The following is a 16059-nucleotide window of genomic DNA, read 5'->3' as shown; positions in this document are numbered from 1 at the left end:
CTAACATAGTCCAAGGGGCCAAATGAAAACCTCACGATCGGACTCAGAAACGTAATCGGCTCCTTGAAATGATGAATGGAAGAAGGCTAATCTAACCAGACGTCAGACCGTCCGTATATGTCTTACCAGTCGTATTGCCGGAGGGGTGTTGGTGACCCCATACCACCTTGTTTAACAACGTCTACTATAATACTACTGAGGCGCTTCGCCATTTTGAATCAGAGTTTTGTAGTTTATATCAAATTCTATCTAAATCCACTAAGCCAGTTTGGATAACGTTCTTCGCGTTTATGAGAGAATATCGCGTCGCATACCCCTTTATGTATTTCGAAGCAAGGGCAGTATTCACCAGTTACAATGAAACTGGTTTCACGGGGGACATTATAGTTGTTAGATATTGCTATAGATTATCTTACAGGCCACATTGAGAGCGTATAAAATACCATTTTATTGTACCGTGACGAACTGACACAGCTGGGCTACATTTCAACATCTGACACAATTGCAAACAAAAGACGATATACAGCAAACAGATTTTGTCTATGATTTTCCTCAGACCGAACGTCTAGCGACACGGAGCTAAACACTGACATAAACATACCACTTTCTAAGTACAAGATAATCAACTGCACTGGCTCTGAAACAAGACATTCAAAACATTTTCATATCGATCGCAGTTCTCCCATTGAGTTAAATATTAATACCGAGATTTTGATCAACTTTTTTTCTCTTCATTGCACCAGCATAATAAAATGGCAGCACATCGTAATGTGAAATGTCACCGTGAGGATGCAGTGAGGTCGACGATTGATAATGCCCTCCGTATCAATAGAAGTTCGGGTTTCTTTTCTAATTTTGACATGGACATTTAAAAATCAGTAGATCGCAATATTTGGATAGAACAATACGAGTAAAATCCAACGATAAATGAATTCAATATACTGACTAAAAATTCATTTGAAATACTAGTAATATTTCGGGTGGTTGCTAACCACCCTTATTCAGTCTAAAATTCAATTCTAAAATTCAATTTTAGACTGAAGAAGGGTGGGAGTAACTAGGATTCTTAAGATTTGTTTAGTAAAAGCGAATATTCTAATTTTAATCAAATATTAGAAATGTGACATAGATTTTTTTGTGGTAAGCTAACAAAATAGTAACCGAATATCTTTTCGTTATATTCGTATACGTACGTAGTAGTGAAAATTGTAGCCTAGAACTTACCGTTGTGTGACCTAAAATATATTTCCCTTGAAAATATGTCTCCACGAATTTCCGCTGTAGAGGTGAGCCGAGCCAAAATCTTATAGACTAAGTTTATAGACTTCTCAATATGGCCCGACAAGAAATAGATTTCCAATGGAATTCCGTGGTCCGAGTTTTGTTCAAGTACACTCCATTCACGTTCGACCAAGCCTATCGGAACTGTTTAGTCCTGCAATGCCTTTACTTATGTATACAATCTTCAATCTTACAGATACTATACCCCCTGTAAATCGTAGCTACAGATTATTTGGAAGAATGATATAATCCTTAAATTCATAGAGAAGTTTATCGGGTGCCATTAACATAAAACGCTTCTAGATGAGTCGCGATACTTAATTTTACAGCTCCTATACTGACGTTTCTTCAAGTAAGCGAAATTAAGCGTTGTACATCAAAGCTAAATCTAAAATCTGCTTAGTTTAGCCTCGCAGTAAATCGTACTTTTGCGTAACCTCGCTGAGCGTGCTTTCGTCGCAAACGTGATAATCTTTAGAGAAATTCATATCCAATAAAGTAATTCATATCGGATAACATGCACTTCGATATAATGTAGTGCAGCAATAACTGTTTTAAGCCGATATTTGGTTATAAGCTTTTTCTCCAGAGCCCCGTATTAACATCACATCTTGTTAATGAATCGATATGATATTCACCGCCGATAAATTCTCTCGCTTCAACTCGCGCTACTCAATTCAGCAATTTATTCGATTTCGTTTTCTTTTATCTATAGCGATGAAAGGTGTGAACATAATTCATTTAGATTTTAAGTTATATTGGGCCTTCATCTTTGAAAAATCAGAGTAAGTGTATTGATAAACTCTTTTCATTTATTACAACGGCCATTTTACGGGAATAGATATCGATTACGGTGCGTATTTGAATACAGTCGAGCGCGCGGCGTTAGATCTCACAAATTAACCCAGTTTACATACATGACGAACGCGGACTCCACCTATTTATGCACAGACGGATACACATCTGTTGTTTTCTGTAGTTTGAAAACTCACACATATCGGTGTCATGCGTTTGCGTTTATAGTGATAAAAGCATTTAATCGATGCTCTCTGTGAAAAAGATGATGACGATCCACTAGTCATTGGTGGTTCGGACACCCCTTAATTCTTTAAGAACTTTTAATACTTCCACCCTCTAAAATTTCGGACTGAATATATTTTTTTTCCGATAAATTTGAATTATGCTTGAACAACTGAGAGACTTTCAAATGTCGTTGTAGCAATTTTGACTGTCTTCAGTTCCAGAATATAATTGAGTACTAGAGCAACGAAATTGCGGCGATGCTTGGCAAAAAGGCCCATGATTTCTGAAGTGGGCACTTCTTCCCTAGACTCGGGATCCGAACCTGCATGTTCACATTTAGTAGTTTATTGGTTGAACTTTCGTAGGTCCTATTACGCAATACACTGGACACGAGCGTTAAAAGGGCTACATAGTCGAAATCTAGATAAGTGCAAAGCAAATGTTGAAAATTATCGAATTTGAACTACTTGTTTTCGACAATAAACTGGCTGGTAATGATATATTCCAATGAAATGGGAGATGTTTTTCTAGTGGGATAGGTTACTGAAGAAATCAATTAGTTTTAAGTGATATCAAATGAGCATTTCAGTCACGAACGAATATGATATATCCCCCCAAAACAATGAATCGTATGTACGTGTATATGTATACAATACAGCTGTATCGATTGCAAAAATCTACAAAATCTGAACACTTCATTCATTACATCCTAACGGCTGGTCGGTCCGCTATTATCCAAAGCTAAGGCACGATGGAGACATTTTCAATATCTCGAGGTAAGAATGATGTGTTGAAAGAAACTAAAATAATTCTATCTTAATTCTATCGATTGAATGTGACTCGCGAAGTTTGAAAAGATTGAAATTGTGAACGCATTTTTACTAAAACGTTCGGATCGTCCGTAATTAAATTTCTATTCATATTGAATTTATTTGAAATGCTATTTAAACGACATTTCTCAATGTGTTTTTCAAAATGTGTTTACTTTCTTTAAAAAAAGGAAAAATGGGAAAACGGTTTTTGGAGATTGTGGTAGTTCTTTTTGTGGCGTCCAATATTGGCGTAACTGAGGCTTTGGTGGTCGATTGCTCGAAACGAAAAGCGGATGTTGTTTTCGTTGTCGATACGTCCATGGTATTCGAATACGAGAACGTGCCGGTAGCTAAGAAGTTCATTGTCGACGTAATCGGCAACCAGAATGTGCCTACGGGCCTGCATGGCTTCCAGTACGCAGTTGTGACTTTCTCTGCCTACTCCGATATTCGAGACGTGTTCACCTTGAAGACGTTTACCTCTCAAAGCGTCGAAGAGTCGATTGCCAGCGTAAATGCCAAAGTAAAACCCCATGGAACGATGAGTTTCTCGAACAAGCCGTTGGCGTACGTTCGCGAAAAAATACTGGATACAGTACATGGCATGCGAGCCGATGTGTCCGTATTGAAGCAAGTTGTGCTGATTTACAACGGTTGGTCGGCATATCGAGTGGAGACCTTTGCCGAACGAGACAAGTTGGTTAAGCTCGGTTATCGGCTGATGGTGGTTGGCGTTGGTTCAGTGCGGCGTACGGTAATCCATCGTATGAGTAACGCGACTTTCGAAATGACTTCCAAAAACACTGCCGAAACAGCTGACAAAGTTCTCCAGGAAATATGCTCAGCAGCAGGTAAGTATCTCAAGCACAAATTGCTTTAGTTTACTAATGAAGTGAAAGTTGGCTAGCCCAGAGGTAACTTCAAAAATCTGTTACACTCACCCCTTGTTAATGGTAGTAGACATGCATCATCTGGACCGGCAGATTAATATCTCATGTAATCATTTAATCATTTTGAAGCGCTTTGAAATTTGCTTTGATTTATTATCAAGTTTTTACAAAACTATATATATATACGTATGTACTAAAAACCCGCCTACAAAATTTCAGGTGATCTTGCTGCACCGAGTCAAACCATTCAACCTTCCACGTCTACTCCGAGTAAGTATATAAATCTTCCTTTTGAATAGCATTCACTCAAGCTTAATCTAAAATTAAACCAAAGTTTGAAAGGCCGTACATTTCATCATTCATACGCGAATTTTTCATACAAAAATTACGATAACCGAAATATGTGTGTCAACAGTTTTCAATGAGAAATGAATGAAATGTAACAATGATTAAATCCTTCTGGAATTTCTTATTTCGTCAAAAAGTAAAACATTTTACGACAGGTTGCGTTGAACTTGGTTCTTGGACTGAAGTGAATCTGATCGTGCTCATCGACGGAAACTACCGCAGCGAACCGTGGTCAGCGACCCCTCTACACCTCGCGTTAATGATGATGGAAACTTGTTACGATATGAAGCCGCAGGTCGACGCCTTCACTTGGTCATATTTCAAGTATTCTAACGTAAATTGTGAGAAACTGTTCAAGACCACGTGTGCGGGTGTTGATTACTCTAGATCTTTCTCGCCCATCACAGCGGTGAGTTAGTAAAAACTACAAATAATATTTCAAATCGAAAACATTCTATATATGTATTAGGACAATAACCACACTCAACGTGGTGAACGGATAATAAGATTAAAACCCACTATGTGCAAATTAAAAGAATATTAATATCGAGAATTTATTTCTTCAAAAGATATAAAATAGTCGACGTTTCGCTCTCACCCTAGAGATCATCGTCAGGTGTATTTTAAATTCAAATTCTGTCAAATTCTCGATTTCATAATTCTTTTAATTTGTACATAGTTGGTTTTTATCTTATTTCAACGTATGTATTTTTGCTAAGATGTATGTTCCTTTCGTCGTAAGGCAACTTCTCTTTCATAGAATAAATCTTCTGTCGGCAAATATTGAGTCTCGATTAGCATTTGCTGCCAGACTAACGATATCAGTAATCTATCATTTTAGGCTGACGATGGTATATCAAATTTACAACACGGTCTCGACGCCTTGAAAACGGAAATAGTTGCAACCAGTCGAAATATCGTCATTATTTCACAGCCTAGTGTTAATACTCTCACCGAAAATGAGATCGAAACCATAGCGAAATACAGACAGGAAAAGGTGCAATTTCTTGTCGTTAGGACTATCGCATTTAGTGAATCGAATAATGAAATCCCAACGGTGGTGGTCACTAATCGCGATTATTCACTTTTAACTAACGCCTTGCAAAACGTCTTGGATGCGACATGCGCTTAGCTAGTTGTCGAATTAACACTATAATCCGTGTATACTGTAGATAAATGAAGAAATCCCAAACTTCGAATTTTAAAATTACACGATCAAATCTATTATAATGAAACCACAACGTTTCGGCTGTTGACTAACAGCCATCATCGTCATTCCACCTGATGATGGCTGTTAGTCAACAGCCGAAACGTTGTGGTTTCATTATAATAAATTTGATCGTATAATTTTAAAATTCGAAGTGTGGGATTTCTTCATTTATGCGCTTAGCTGTCCGTAGTCTGCGGTGAGAATGATGAAACCGTGGTTTTAAAGACTGGGAGTGAAGTTTGCGGTGGAATTCTGCCTTTATACTCGTTCCACCATTTTGGACTCTAAAACGAATTCAAAATTCTTTTTAGAGTCCATGGTTCCACCAATTGTAAGCGAAATCGCTGCTTTGTGTCCTACACACACATTCAACCTTCGATCCTTTAGGTAAAGGTTAGCTCCTGAAAATAAGATCGGCTCCATTGACCTTCCCTTGCGCAGCTGTCAATCTGCTGTCCGTACCCGACCCGTCAGACGATCACCGTTTGAATGGCGAAGTCTGGACGAATGTCTGTCTAAAATTGATGCTTCAGATATGACACCCTTATTCGTTTTCAAAGAATATTGTTTGGGGTACTGTCACAGGGGATGGTGACGCCTGGCCGATCATGTTTTTGGGAAAATGAATATGCGTCGAATGTCTGAGGGGGCGTGTAGACAGCAGGCTGATGCATTAATGGCTATACTTCAATATCTTTTGAAATTGAACGATTTAGTGATCATTTCTGGTTATAGACAGTGAATGATTATTTAGATAATTGCATAATCATCTATATGGTGAATAGACAAACAAACAAATAACAATCGATATTCTATACAGATAGATAATAACGGAGACATATTTTGATTAACATAAATAAAGAAGCTCATGTGCGTACTATATACACTTCGATTAATAATACTTTCTGTTTGTGATGGTATTTTATATGATCGTTATGTAAAAACATGTAAGTTATAATGTAACACATTTCTTGTCATCGGGCTTTTGAGAAAACATTCTCTTTTCTAACGCTATTAGAGGCAAATATATTTTGAAAATGAGAAAAATTAGGAATTTCATTTAGACATTAAATAACATGGAAATACACCTTTTCCATAAGGAAATCTGGTCATTAGTAATATGTAGCATGTTTAAGCTTTCCAATGTACGCCATGACTTTTCTTGAAGAACCGAATAAAATATCTTCTCTGGCACGAAATAGATATTTTATCATCATGCATCGCTGTCCGCCTTATCTTTGCCGTATTCGGCTTTTAGATCTAGCTCGATTTCGTCGACGGTTCGCAAGTCCACTTGCATTTTCGGCCGTTTCTGGCCTAGTCGTTTGGCGTAACGTTGAAACGCCAATGAGACGGATAGCGCCAACCGTCGCGCTGTATACGGCGAGTCGCACACGTAAACGTGGCATTCAGCTTTCTTACTCGTTTTACTCATTTCGGTGATATAGATAAACGCTACGATTTTGAAATATTTGATATCCTGCACACAAAACGTAACGAACTCAATCGGACGCACGCATTTGTCGACGTTCAGATTTTTGGTACTCGGGTGTGCGTTGATCTGAATGCCTTTTTCCCAGATTGTAAGCTGAGCAAGGGGCACCTCTTCGCCCTTCGTTTGTTTGGTCACCTGTTCGACGAGGATGTCAATTTGATTGCGAACGTGTTTGATACCATGTAGGCCACGGACCGGTTTATAACCTAGATATTTACACACGAAACGCTGCGGAAGGCTGTCAACTTGTATCTTAGAATAATCAATATAGTTTTCCTGAGTTGTCACCGGATCTTTGCTGCCGACGAGCTTCGTCAAGCTTCTGCGGCGGATGTTACCGAGAATTTTCATCGGTCGTTTGAAAACTTGCGACGATCTTTTGCTTACTGGTTCGTTGTCTTGGGCGTCGGTGGTTTTCTTAAGTATCGAAACAGGATTTGTACCGTCGACTCGTTGCTGGCCGGGAACGACAGCGGCGTAATCCACGGCCCAGATTTCGTCCATTTTCTCCGAGCTTACTATCGATCCGTTACTATTTCGAGACCGCACACTGCCCGTGTCGACACTAGCTCGTCGAGACGACGAATCGTCTTCGATCTTAGCAGAGGTGGCGCCACTGCTGCTGTCGGCATCGCTTTCCGAACTAACACCAGATGGCGGAAAGCCTATTTCTCTATTTGGTCGTAGATTACTGAGTTCGAGATTTTTCAGCACCTCCTCCAGACTCTCCGGTGAATTATCTTCGGTCAAGTCGTTAACACTTGGTTCTTCGAAAAAAATCGACCCATCGTCTTCAGCGGAGTCGAACGTTCCCGTATCCGTCATTCTAATATTTTGAAGTCACTGGTGAAAATCAAAAAAATGTACAAATCAACTGGTGTTTCTACCTTTATTTTCCAAAAATGCTTCCTTATAGGTACGCTATCACTGGCAATCGTCTATTACTGTTTGGAAATTATAAACCTACCAATGCGCGTATTTCGACATCGAGGAAGACGTATCAACCATTTTCAGTAGAAATACGTATAAAGTAGACATTCCCCGTGATAAGATTGTCATATCGAAATCGCCACTATTACTAGAGACTATTAAGTCTATTTTCTTCTTCGTTTAACTGTTAAATAACTGACATTTCTATCTCTTTTCTTGAAGTGCATAATCAAGAAAATAACATCGATTGACAAAAAAAACAAATAAAGTCGCACATTGTACTTACCCGACTCGTTTCTAATATACATCGGACGAAACGCAATAAACTACGCGTTCCAACATCACAACAACGCAATTACATCGAGGTTGTCGATATTCATGCTCTTACAATTATGTTTTTGATGGAGAGCTGTACAGAGTTACCGGAGAGTATCGGTTTGCCGCTCATACAGCTACGTATACGACACACACTCACAACGCGTATACACGCTTACATTCGAGTCGTCCCGCGTAATAATCATTATTCACGTAAAAAAACCATCTGTATAAATCGTGACGAATATAATTTGAAATACATATATAGATATACATAGGTGATATGTGTATAGATATATATTCATACGGTGCACTTAGAACTGGAAACTGCCGTGGACTTGCTTTCAAACGGTATTCCAGTTTAGCCGCTGAAAACTCTATTATTTCGCGTCTGGCCCATATAAGTCGTAAATATGCAAAATCAAAAACCGGTTTTGTTGACACGTTTGGGGGCTGAAATATTTTTGTTCCGTCTGAAACAATGAGTGAAGAAATTTCGTTCGTTTCGAAACGAAAGTGCCTTCATATTATTCCGTATGAGCAGGAATTCGTACGTAGGAGGTCGATAATGGAAAATAAACTTGAACGGACGGCGTAATTTATGCGGATTATTTTCTATGGATTATTTCCACGAACGAACACAATAGATTCCAATTAGTCACTATATATTAGTCGATATATGTTACATCTCTTAGGGGCGGTTAGCATATCTCCTAGACTCCAATCCATTGAGTCAGGCACAAATATTTCGCAGAAAGCTAACATTAAACGAAAATGTAAATTGAGACAAAAGTAAAAATGCTGCGATCACCAGGTTGGCACGTTTGTAAAAGTAAAAGAAATTAAATTTTTACAGCGCCATTTTACAGCTTTCCATTAAATCAGTATCGTTCGCCCCTGGGCCAGCCTCTAACCATTTAAATCAGTCGTCTCTCCCATGGGGAGAATCGATATCCGAAGAGCTGCTGGCGCTGAAGAGCCATCTATCAGACCAGGTTACCATTTGATCCTGGGTGAAGAGAGGCAATGGGGGTCTTGCCTGGGTACACTACGGAAATGGACGGGGTTCGAACCCACGAGCTGGCTTCCGAGTGTTCCCAGAGATCTAAAGATCGACGATAACGAACGTTACGAAGGCTATTTGAAGGCTAATTATAGTTTTGCTGAGATGTTGATGCGAAAGGGGGCTATTTCATCGATATTGAATGATGAAACTTTTGCGTGGTTATAGTATGTATGCTGAAAACTATGTACGCTATACGCGTCGTTTGATATCGGCTCGTTTCGATATCTCACTTTTGAAAGGTACTGGCACCACGTCCTCGATTTTTCAAAGAAAAGATACCTCAAAGAACACAAAAACAAATACTTAAATTTGCCTGCATTTTCGTCAAATAGCGGCACGAAGTTGACGTGACTCGGTATGTAAACTGTCTCACACGGTGGCTTCAACGCCTCGGAGTATTCCTTCAACGCGTGCTCGACCATTAATGGTCCAGTTTTCCCGACCACGTCATGCCACCATGTTGCGTCGTTGCGAGCGTGAAGTCCTTCGATTATTGCTCGAAAGTAAAGATGTCCGGGTTTAGACATCATGATCGCATTTAGAGGAATGCGATCTGCGTTGAAAATGACGTTCACGTGTACCGGGTGATCTTGCGGTATCAAGGCCGTATGAAGGCGCCTGATGCGGTCCCAGTTTCTGAGCGCCGTGGTGTCGAGATCTATGTACAAACCACCGAACGTATACAGTATGAAATACCGCATGACGTCAGCTCGCATAATTCCCTGCGGGTACCCGCGATATAACGTGATATAAGCCGGGAAGTGTTTAGCGATAAAAGTGTCGGCTAGTTCATCCGTCCAAAACCAGTATTCCCAATCCGGGTGCAGCTTTAACCAGCTTTCTATACAGCTGAAATAACAAAAATTGAATTTGATATAAAAAACCGAACCAGACCCAGGCAAGTCATCCAGTCACCGATATCTACAAGAAACGACCGGCAAAAAGAAACGTCCGATAGGTTGACGAATATTTCTCTTCGTCCAGGGTTCCAAGCGCTTTGTTTATTACAAGAAGCACTGATATTTCCTGACTAACCTACCATTCATTGTATTTAACCAGTTACAATGCGCTCAATTTGTATATCGCACGACATATGAAAAGTGTATAACTGTTTGATTTACATGAATCGAGATGGTTAATGGTAGAACAAACGAAAACGTTACAACATAAATGAAGAAATCCCACACTTCGAATTTAAAATTATACGATCAAATTTATCATTAGGGAACCACAACGTTTCGGCTGTTGACTAACAACCATCATCAGGTGGAATGACACCACCACCACCATCATCTACAGTATACACGGATTATAGTGTTTATTCGACAACTAACGTTACAACATATTAGTATCTTACCTGCTAAAGCGAACCGGAACCTCTTTCGTTTTCCATGTTTGATGAATGATCTTCGGTATTTTTGGGCTACAGCCGAGTAGCATACCGTTCTCTTCGATAACGCCGGCAGCAGTGTCTCCATAGGCCGCCGGTACGAGGCGATTGTCTGTCGTAGTGATATTCGATGGCCACGCTCCAATCACCGCCCAGTCGTCGGGTTCCTTCTTTATCGCGGCGAATTCTGCCGGACTACCCCAACGCCAGTCCAGCGTTATTGTATATACGGTAAGAAAACCAACGGCAACCAGTATCGTGAACCATACGCGGCGGATTGAAAGCTGAATTAACATTAAATTCATTCTATTCTCTTTAACTGTGACTACCCGTTATGGAAATTTTCTAACAAATTCGTTTACCTTCATTAGCTTCTTCGTCCACATTGGAATCCTAACAATAAATACGATGACACGACGATCATAGCCAACACGTCGTAGGAATTAGCCTCGACTTATTATTATTACTGTACGAGTACTGATCCATCCACGGAACAATGGTTATATAATTCATATGCTTCGTACTAGCAGCGTTGCCGGGGCCATGAGCGTGAACAACAAATTATTCCAGTATATATACTTACCTACTTGAGGTAATACCTACAATACCTACTTGAGTATCAAGTATCATAATGAATTTGATATGTATATTTACATTATATATTTAGTTGGTCCTGACGTGTATGTTGGTCCTGTATGTATCGTGGCAATGTATGGGTGAACATTTAGTTCAAAGTTCATTAAAGATGAACTAATTTTTGACATCGTCAGACCGAGTGCTCATCACGCCATCTGATGGGGAGGGTGATTTTAATGCGCTTCACGTGCGGCAAAGTGAGTGGGCGCATTGGCGAATCCATTGGGCCTATATCAAAAATTGATTCATATACATATTGCTGACTAATCGATCTGATCTTTACGAAGAATTTTTCCCACGCTACAACCCACGCTCGGTTTAACATTGAAGTGGACAATCTTCTTTTGTTACATAAACATTAATAGCAATTTCGTTTGATATCAACGTTCATGAGGTAATTAAGTAACAACCAATCGGAGTAAAGTCCTTTCAGTTTAGAATCAAGAAATATTCAACTGTACATGTACTGACATCTAGATTTCCATTGAAAGCCTGCACAGAAATGAAATCGGTGATATTGATCTTTTTGGTTTTTGTTATTTGCGTTCGAACCGTTGTCATCGCTGAACCAGGTAATACTTGTACCGTACCCATCAAGAGTCCCGACGACAAAATACATTTTCTACGCGCCTTTGTTACGTCGATGGAATGTTGTAAAATGTTTCACTCGACGTTCGGACGAATTGTCATCGATAAACACTTCAAACGCGTTCTTTTGTTCGAAATGTTCATTCAGCATACTTGCCACAAACATTCAAACTTCATCCTCACGAAACTATCCTTTTCGTTCTGTAATTTGATTTGTTGCTGCTTATTTCTAACTTTTACTCGAGTGTCAACTGAAATTAATCTCCTCATTTTACGTATAGAATGCGACAGACGTTTCCATTTGAAATGTATGTTTTCGTGTGTGCTTATTCGCTCGTCTAATTTGTAAATTCGCTTACAATTTTCAGGTTACGAAATGTCGTTCAATTTAACTGCAGCTACACTAACGTGTCTTTTGTTGACGTGTAAAGATCGTTGTGGAAGCGCAGGTGGATCATCTGTATGTTCTTGTGACGAATCGTGCGTGATGATGGGCACATGTTGTTTGGACTACTACGCGTTATGTAAAACCCAAACCTACACGACGCCGATGAGTATATCCGTATCGCAAAACTACGCGCAATTCGCCTCGTGTACACTCTTCCGCGTACCATACTTCTACAGGAGAAATAAAACTTATTACTACTGGTCAGTTGCGAAATGTCCACGGCAAACCAGCGCCGAAGAGATTGAGGCGTGTGAAAATCCTCTGCCGATTCACGATGATTCCACGATGGCCGATTTACTAAGTTTTATCCCTATTTCATACAGCGGCATTCTCTTCCGAAACGTCTATTGCCTTCGCTGCCATTTTTCGAATATCAATTATGGTAAAAGTCGGCAAGTGGGCTTGGAGTTTGACCCGCCGTCATCTGAACGTTCACAATGGATAAGTGATGATCAGAGAAGTGTGTTTCAGAGTTTGAAGAAGCACGTACTCAAACTGATATTTACCGATTCAGAAACTCCCTGTTTTACGAAAGGAACCGCAGATCAAGTAATGAGATGTCCATCGCATGTACACGGTAAAGATCATCCTTGTTATAAATACACCGAACCAATTAAAGTGAACGATTCCGACAGCGTGTTCCGCAATGTACATTGCGCATTGTGCAACGGTTTCAATACAAGCAACGTACAGTGCCATAAAAGCTCGCAAAATGGCGTAACCGATATGGGTTCAAACCCACGATTATCCGTGCTATTTGATCTGTCCAGACCAGGCATCGCTGAGGTAGATCTACTTGATCCGAAAACGAAGAGAAAGCTCCAGTCAATTCCAACTTGCGAAGCTAAGAACACGTTGTACAACACGATTTCAAAAAGATGCATCGATTCCGACGAATTCCACGCCGAATTTCTTCCATACAACGCAACGAGAGTTTTATTCGCAAATGTGAAGGTGCTTTACAAATGTACTAAACGATTAACTACGTCTGTTGTCAACGTAATAGAGAAAGTTATTGCACGTTTCAAGTTGGACACTTCGTGGAAGATAAGCTTATTGCCAAATGAAATCGGGAGCAATCGTTTCTACTATTCGGTAGAATTTACCGATTTGAATACCGTAACGTACGAAAGTTTGGAGAATGTCGGTAATCATATTCTAACCAGCCTCGGGGTTGGGGTATCACACATAACTTTCTGTTGGCCCATCGAAAAATACGAATTTCGAATCAGAAATTTCAAAATAAGTGACTTGGAAAATTGCAACGATAAGAATCTACGTGAATACGGAGACGAAGCGTTTGACCTGACGGTCCAAAATGGCGTAGAATACATATCACTCTTCGGGAGTGATAACTCGACATTGAGGAAATGGACACCGGTAAGAAGTGAGCTGGGAATTTTTTATCGAAATTATCGGGATGAAAATCAGACAAGAAAGTATATTGCTCTTTGTGAGAGAGACGTCTGCCGACGGCGACAGGTTTACAACAGAGAACACTTGAACGAAACGAAAGATGGTATTTTCCTAGTCGAAACACTGGGAGGCTTGAAACTCGAGCTGAACGAAGATCAAATACAGATCAGTGGTAATTCGGTTGTTGTCTGTATGGATGAGTTCTACCGACAAAACTACGATCTTGCGACGGAAATTGAGACTAAACTAACTATAATCACTTGCTCGTTGTCGTTGTTTGGTTTAACGGTTGTACTTGTTACTTATTCATTATTCAGAACGCTGCGTACGATACCCGGTAAAACATTGATGAACATGTGTGCTTCTTTATTCATCGTTATGTTGTTATTCAACGCCGTGATTTTCCAACCATCGTTACTCTCTCGTCCACTGCTGTGTTCGATAGTCGGCATGTTCGTGCATTATCTGTGGCTCGTCGTGTTCTTCTGGACAAACGTCATCAGCTACGATACCTTAAGAACTTTCAGGGGTCCCGTGACTATTAGAGACGAGTCCCAAAAGTATCGTTGTTACAGACGTTATTGCGCTTATGCTTACCTACTGCCGGCAGTTTTACTGGCTATATGTGGCTCGCTAACGTTCTGGGTAGAAAACTCCGGCTTCAAATACACCGACAAACAAGTGTGTTGGATCTCAAACCCTGACCAACTCGTCTATACTTTTCTATTGCCCATCGCAGTGATTTGTGTCTTTAATTTATTGTTTTTCGGGTTCACAATGCGAGCAATACGAGATGCTAAAAAGATGGCAAAAGTTTTAAAATCGAAACGGAAAAAAACAAACAGCTCCTACGTCATTATTATGAAGTTATCTTTGATAATGGGATTAACGTGGTATCTCGGTTTTCTGGCTAGCTACGGAAATACCCCGGTTCTAAAGATAGCCTACACATTTTTCAATGGTTCCCAAGGATTCTTAATTTTCGTCTTTTTTGTTTTGAGACCTCGAGTATTTCGTTTGTACCACCGCCGTTTGGCCGGTCTACCGGAAGAATCATCCAGCGCTACGTACAGTTCATCTCAAGACACAACGTCAAACCAATAACCTTCGTCCCCAAGGACCACAAATACGATCTTAAAAGTGATCCTGAACATTCAATGCATTATTTCGTTTGCTAACTTAATTACTGTGACACATATTCGGCAGAATTTACCCAGCGGTTTTGCTCGAAATGGTATACCACGAACAATGTTTTATCCAATTCGAACTACAATGAAATATTACACTATTACTTGAATATATCAAAGTTATAAAATATCATTTCATGAATATAATGAATTGTTTAATTGTACTTTACTGTCAAATATCTAGATTCTTGCTTAAGTAAACATAGATTAATGAATGATAAATTGAGCTTTAATAGAATTTTCGCAGTTTTGAAACATTCTTTATCATACAGTCTTGTATCTGTTCATACAAGATAAGCTTTTGGGATATTTATCTTTTATATATAGGCCTACTTCAGGATCAAACCTTTATTGCTGTCTCTCGTCAATTGATTTGGGAATTGCCGAAATTAGTCGGCCGTCTCTTGCCTCGACATGACAATTAGCAGCTAACATGAAAGAGCATTCCCAAAATTAAGCTAAACCTAAACCTAAGCGTCTTGAGCGTTGGGCTTGCTGAAATTCCACGTACGAGGCTAACCAGTCGTTAAATCTTGCGCATGAACTGGTCCGTTTAAACTACTTTTCGTTTGAATGCTCATTGAAACAATTTTTTTAGGTTTTATTGAATAAAATATGTGGGATTTCTTCTATACATGGCTCGAAGCAGCCCCTCTAGTATAAGATGAGGTCGAGAACGGATGTTAACGGGAATTTTCTGAATGCTCACTTTGACCAAAACGGCAGCGCTTTTTTCCCGCTCTTTTTAAATGATTGAATAACATTTATAATCGATAAGGATATTGCCAAGTCTTTCTGAATACATTTATCATTATTAGTAAGACAGTTACTGGAACTATTTAAGTTTAAACTGCGTTGTTGATTAATGTTGTATTTGAGTCAATTTATACCAGGAAGCGAATTACAGGCAAACCATACCCCCTAGAGTTATTTTTAACTAGGTAAATCGTATATTATCGCCGAACCAAGCCGTCTGCGCCTTAAAGCGTTACAGTGGTCAGCGCAATAGCCGCGCATATAGAAA

General features: G+C 39.6%; 2 protein-coding genes across 2 annotated transcripts; one reads left to right on the top strand and one right to left on the bottom strand.

The window, feature by feature from the left end:
* Positions 1-6302: 6302 nt before the first annotated feature.
* Positions 6303-8656, bottom strand: LOC141907048 (uncharacterized). The gene is made up of 2 exons (XM_074796598.1): positions 8276-8656; positions 6303-7902 (listed from the first exon to the last, which is right to left on the bottom strand). Exon 2 carries the CDS (start codon positions 7882-7884, stop codon positions 6778-6780), a length of 1107 nt encoding a protein of 368 aa, XP_074652699.1. The 5' UTR covers positions 7885-7902; positions 8276-8656; the 3' UTR covers positions 6303-6777.
* Positions 8657-12360: 3704 nt separating this feature from the next.
* Positions 12361-14952, top strand: LOC141907707 (uncharacterized). Its single transcript, XM_074797444.1, has one exon. The coding sequence runs from the start codon at positions 12361-12363 to the stop codon at positions 14950-14952; it is 2592 nt and encodes an 863-aa protein (XP_074653545.1).
* Positions 14953-16059: the final 1107 nt, after the last annotated feature.

The sequence above is a fragment of the Tubulanus polymorphus genome, chromosome 6, assembly GCF_964204645.1.
Source record: "Tubulanus polymorphus chromosome 6, tnTubPoly1.2, whole genome shotgun sequence".
Taxonomy (NCBI): Eukaryota; Metazoa; Nemertea; class Palaeonemertea; order Tubulaniformes; family Tubulanidae; genus Tubulanus; species Tubulanus polymorphus.
Note: the sequence above shows the minus strand (reverse complement) of the source record. Positions and strands in the feature narration are given on the sequence as shown.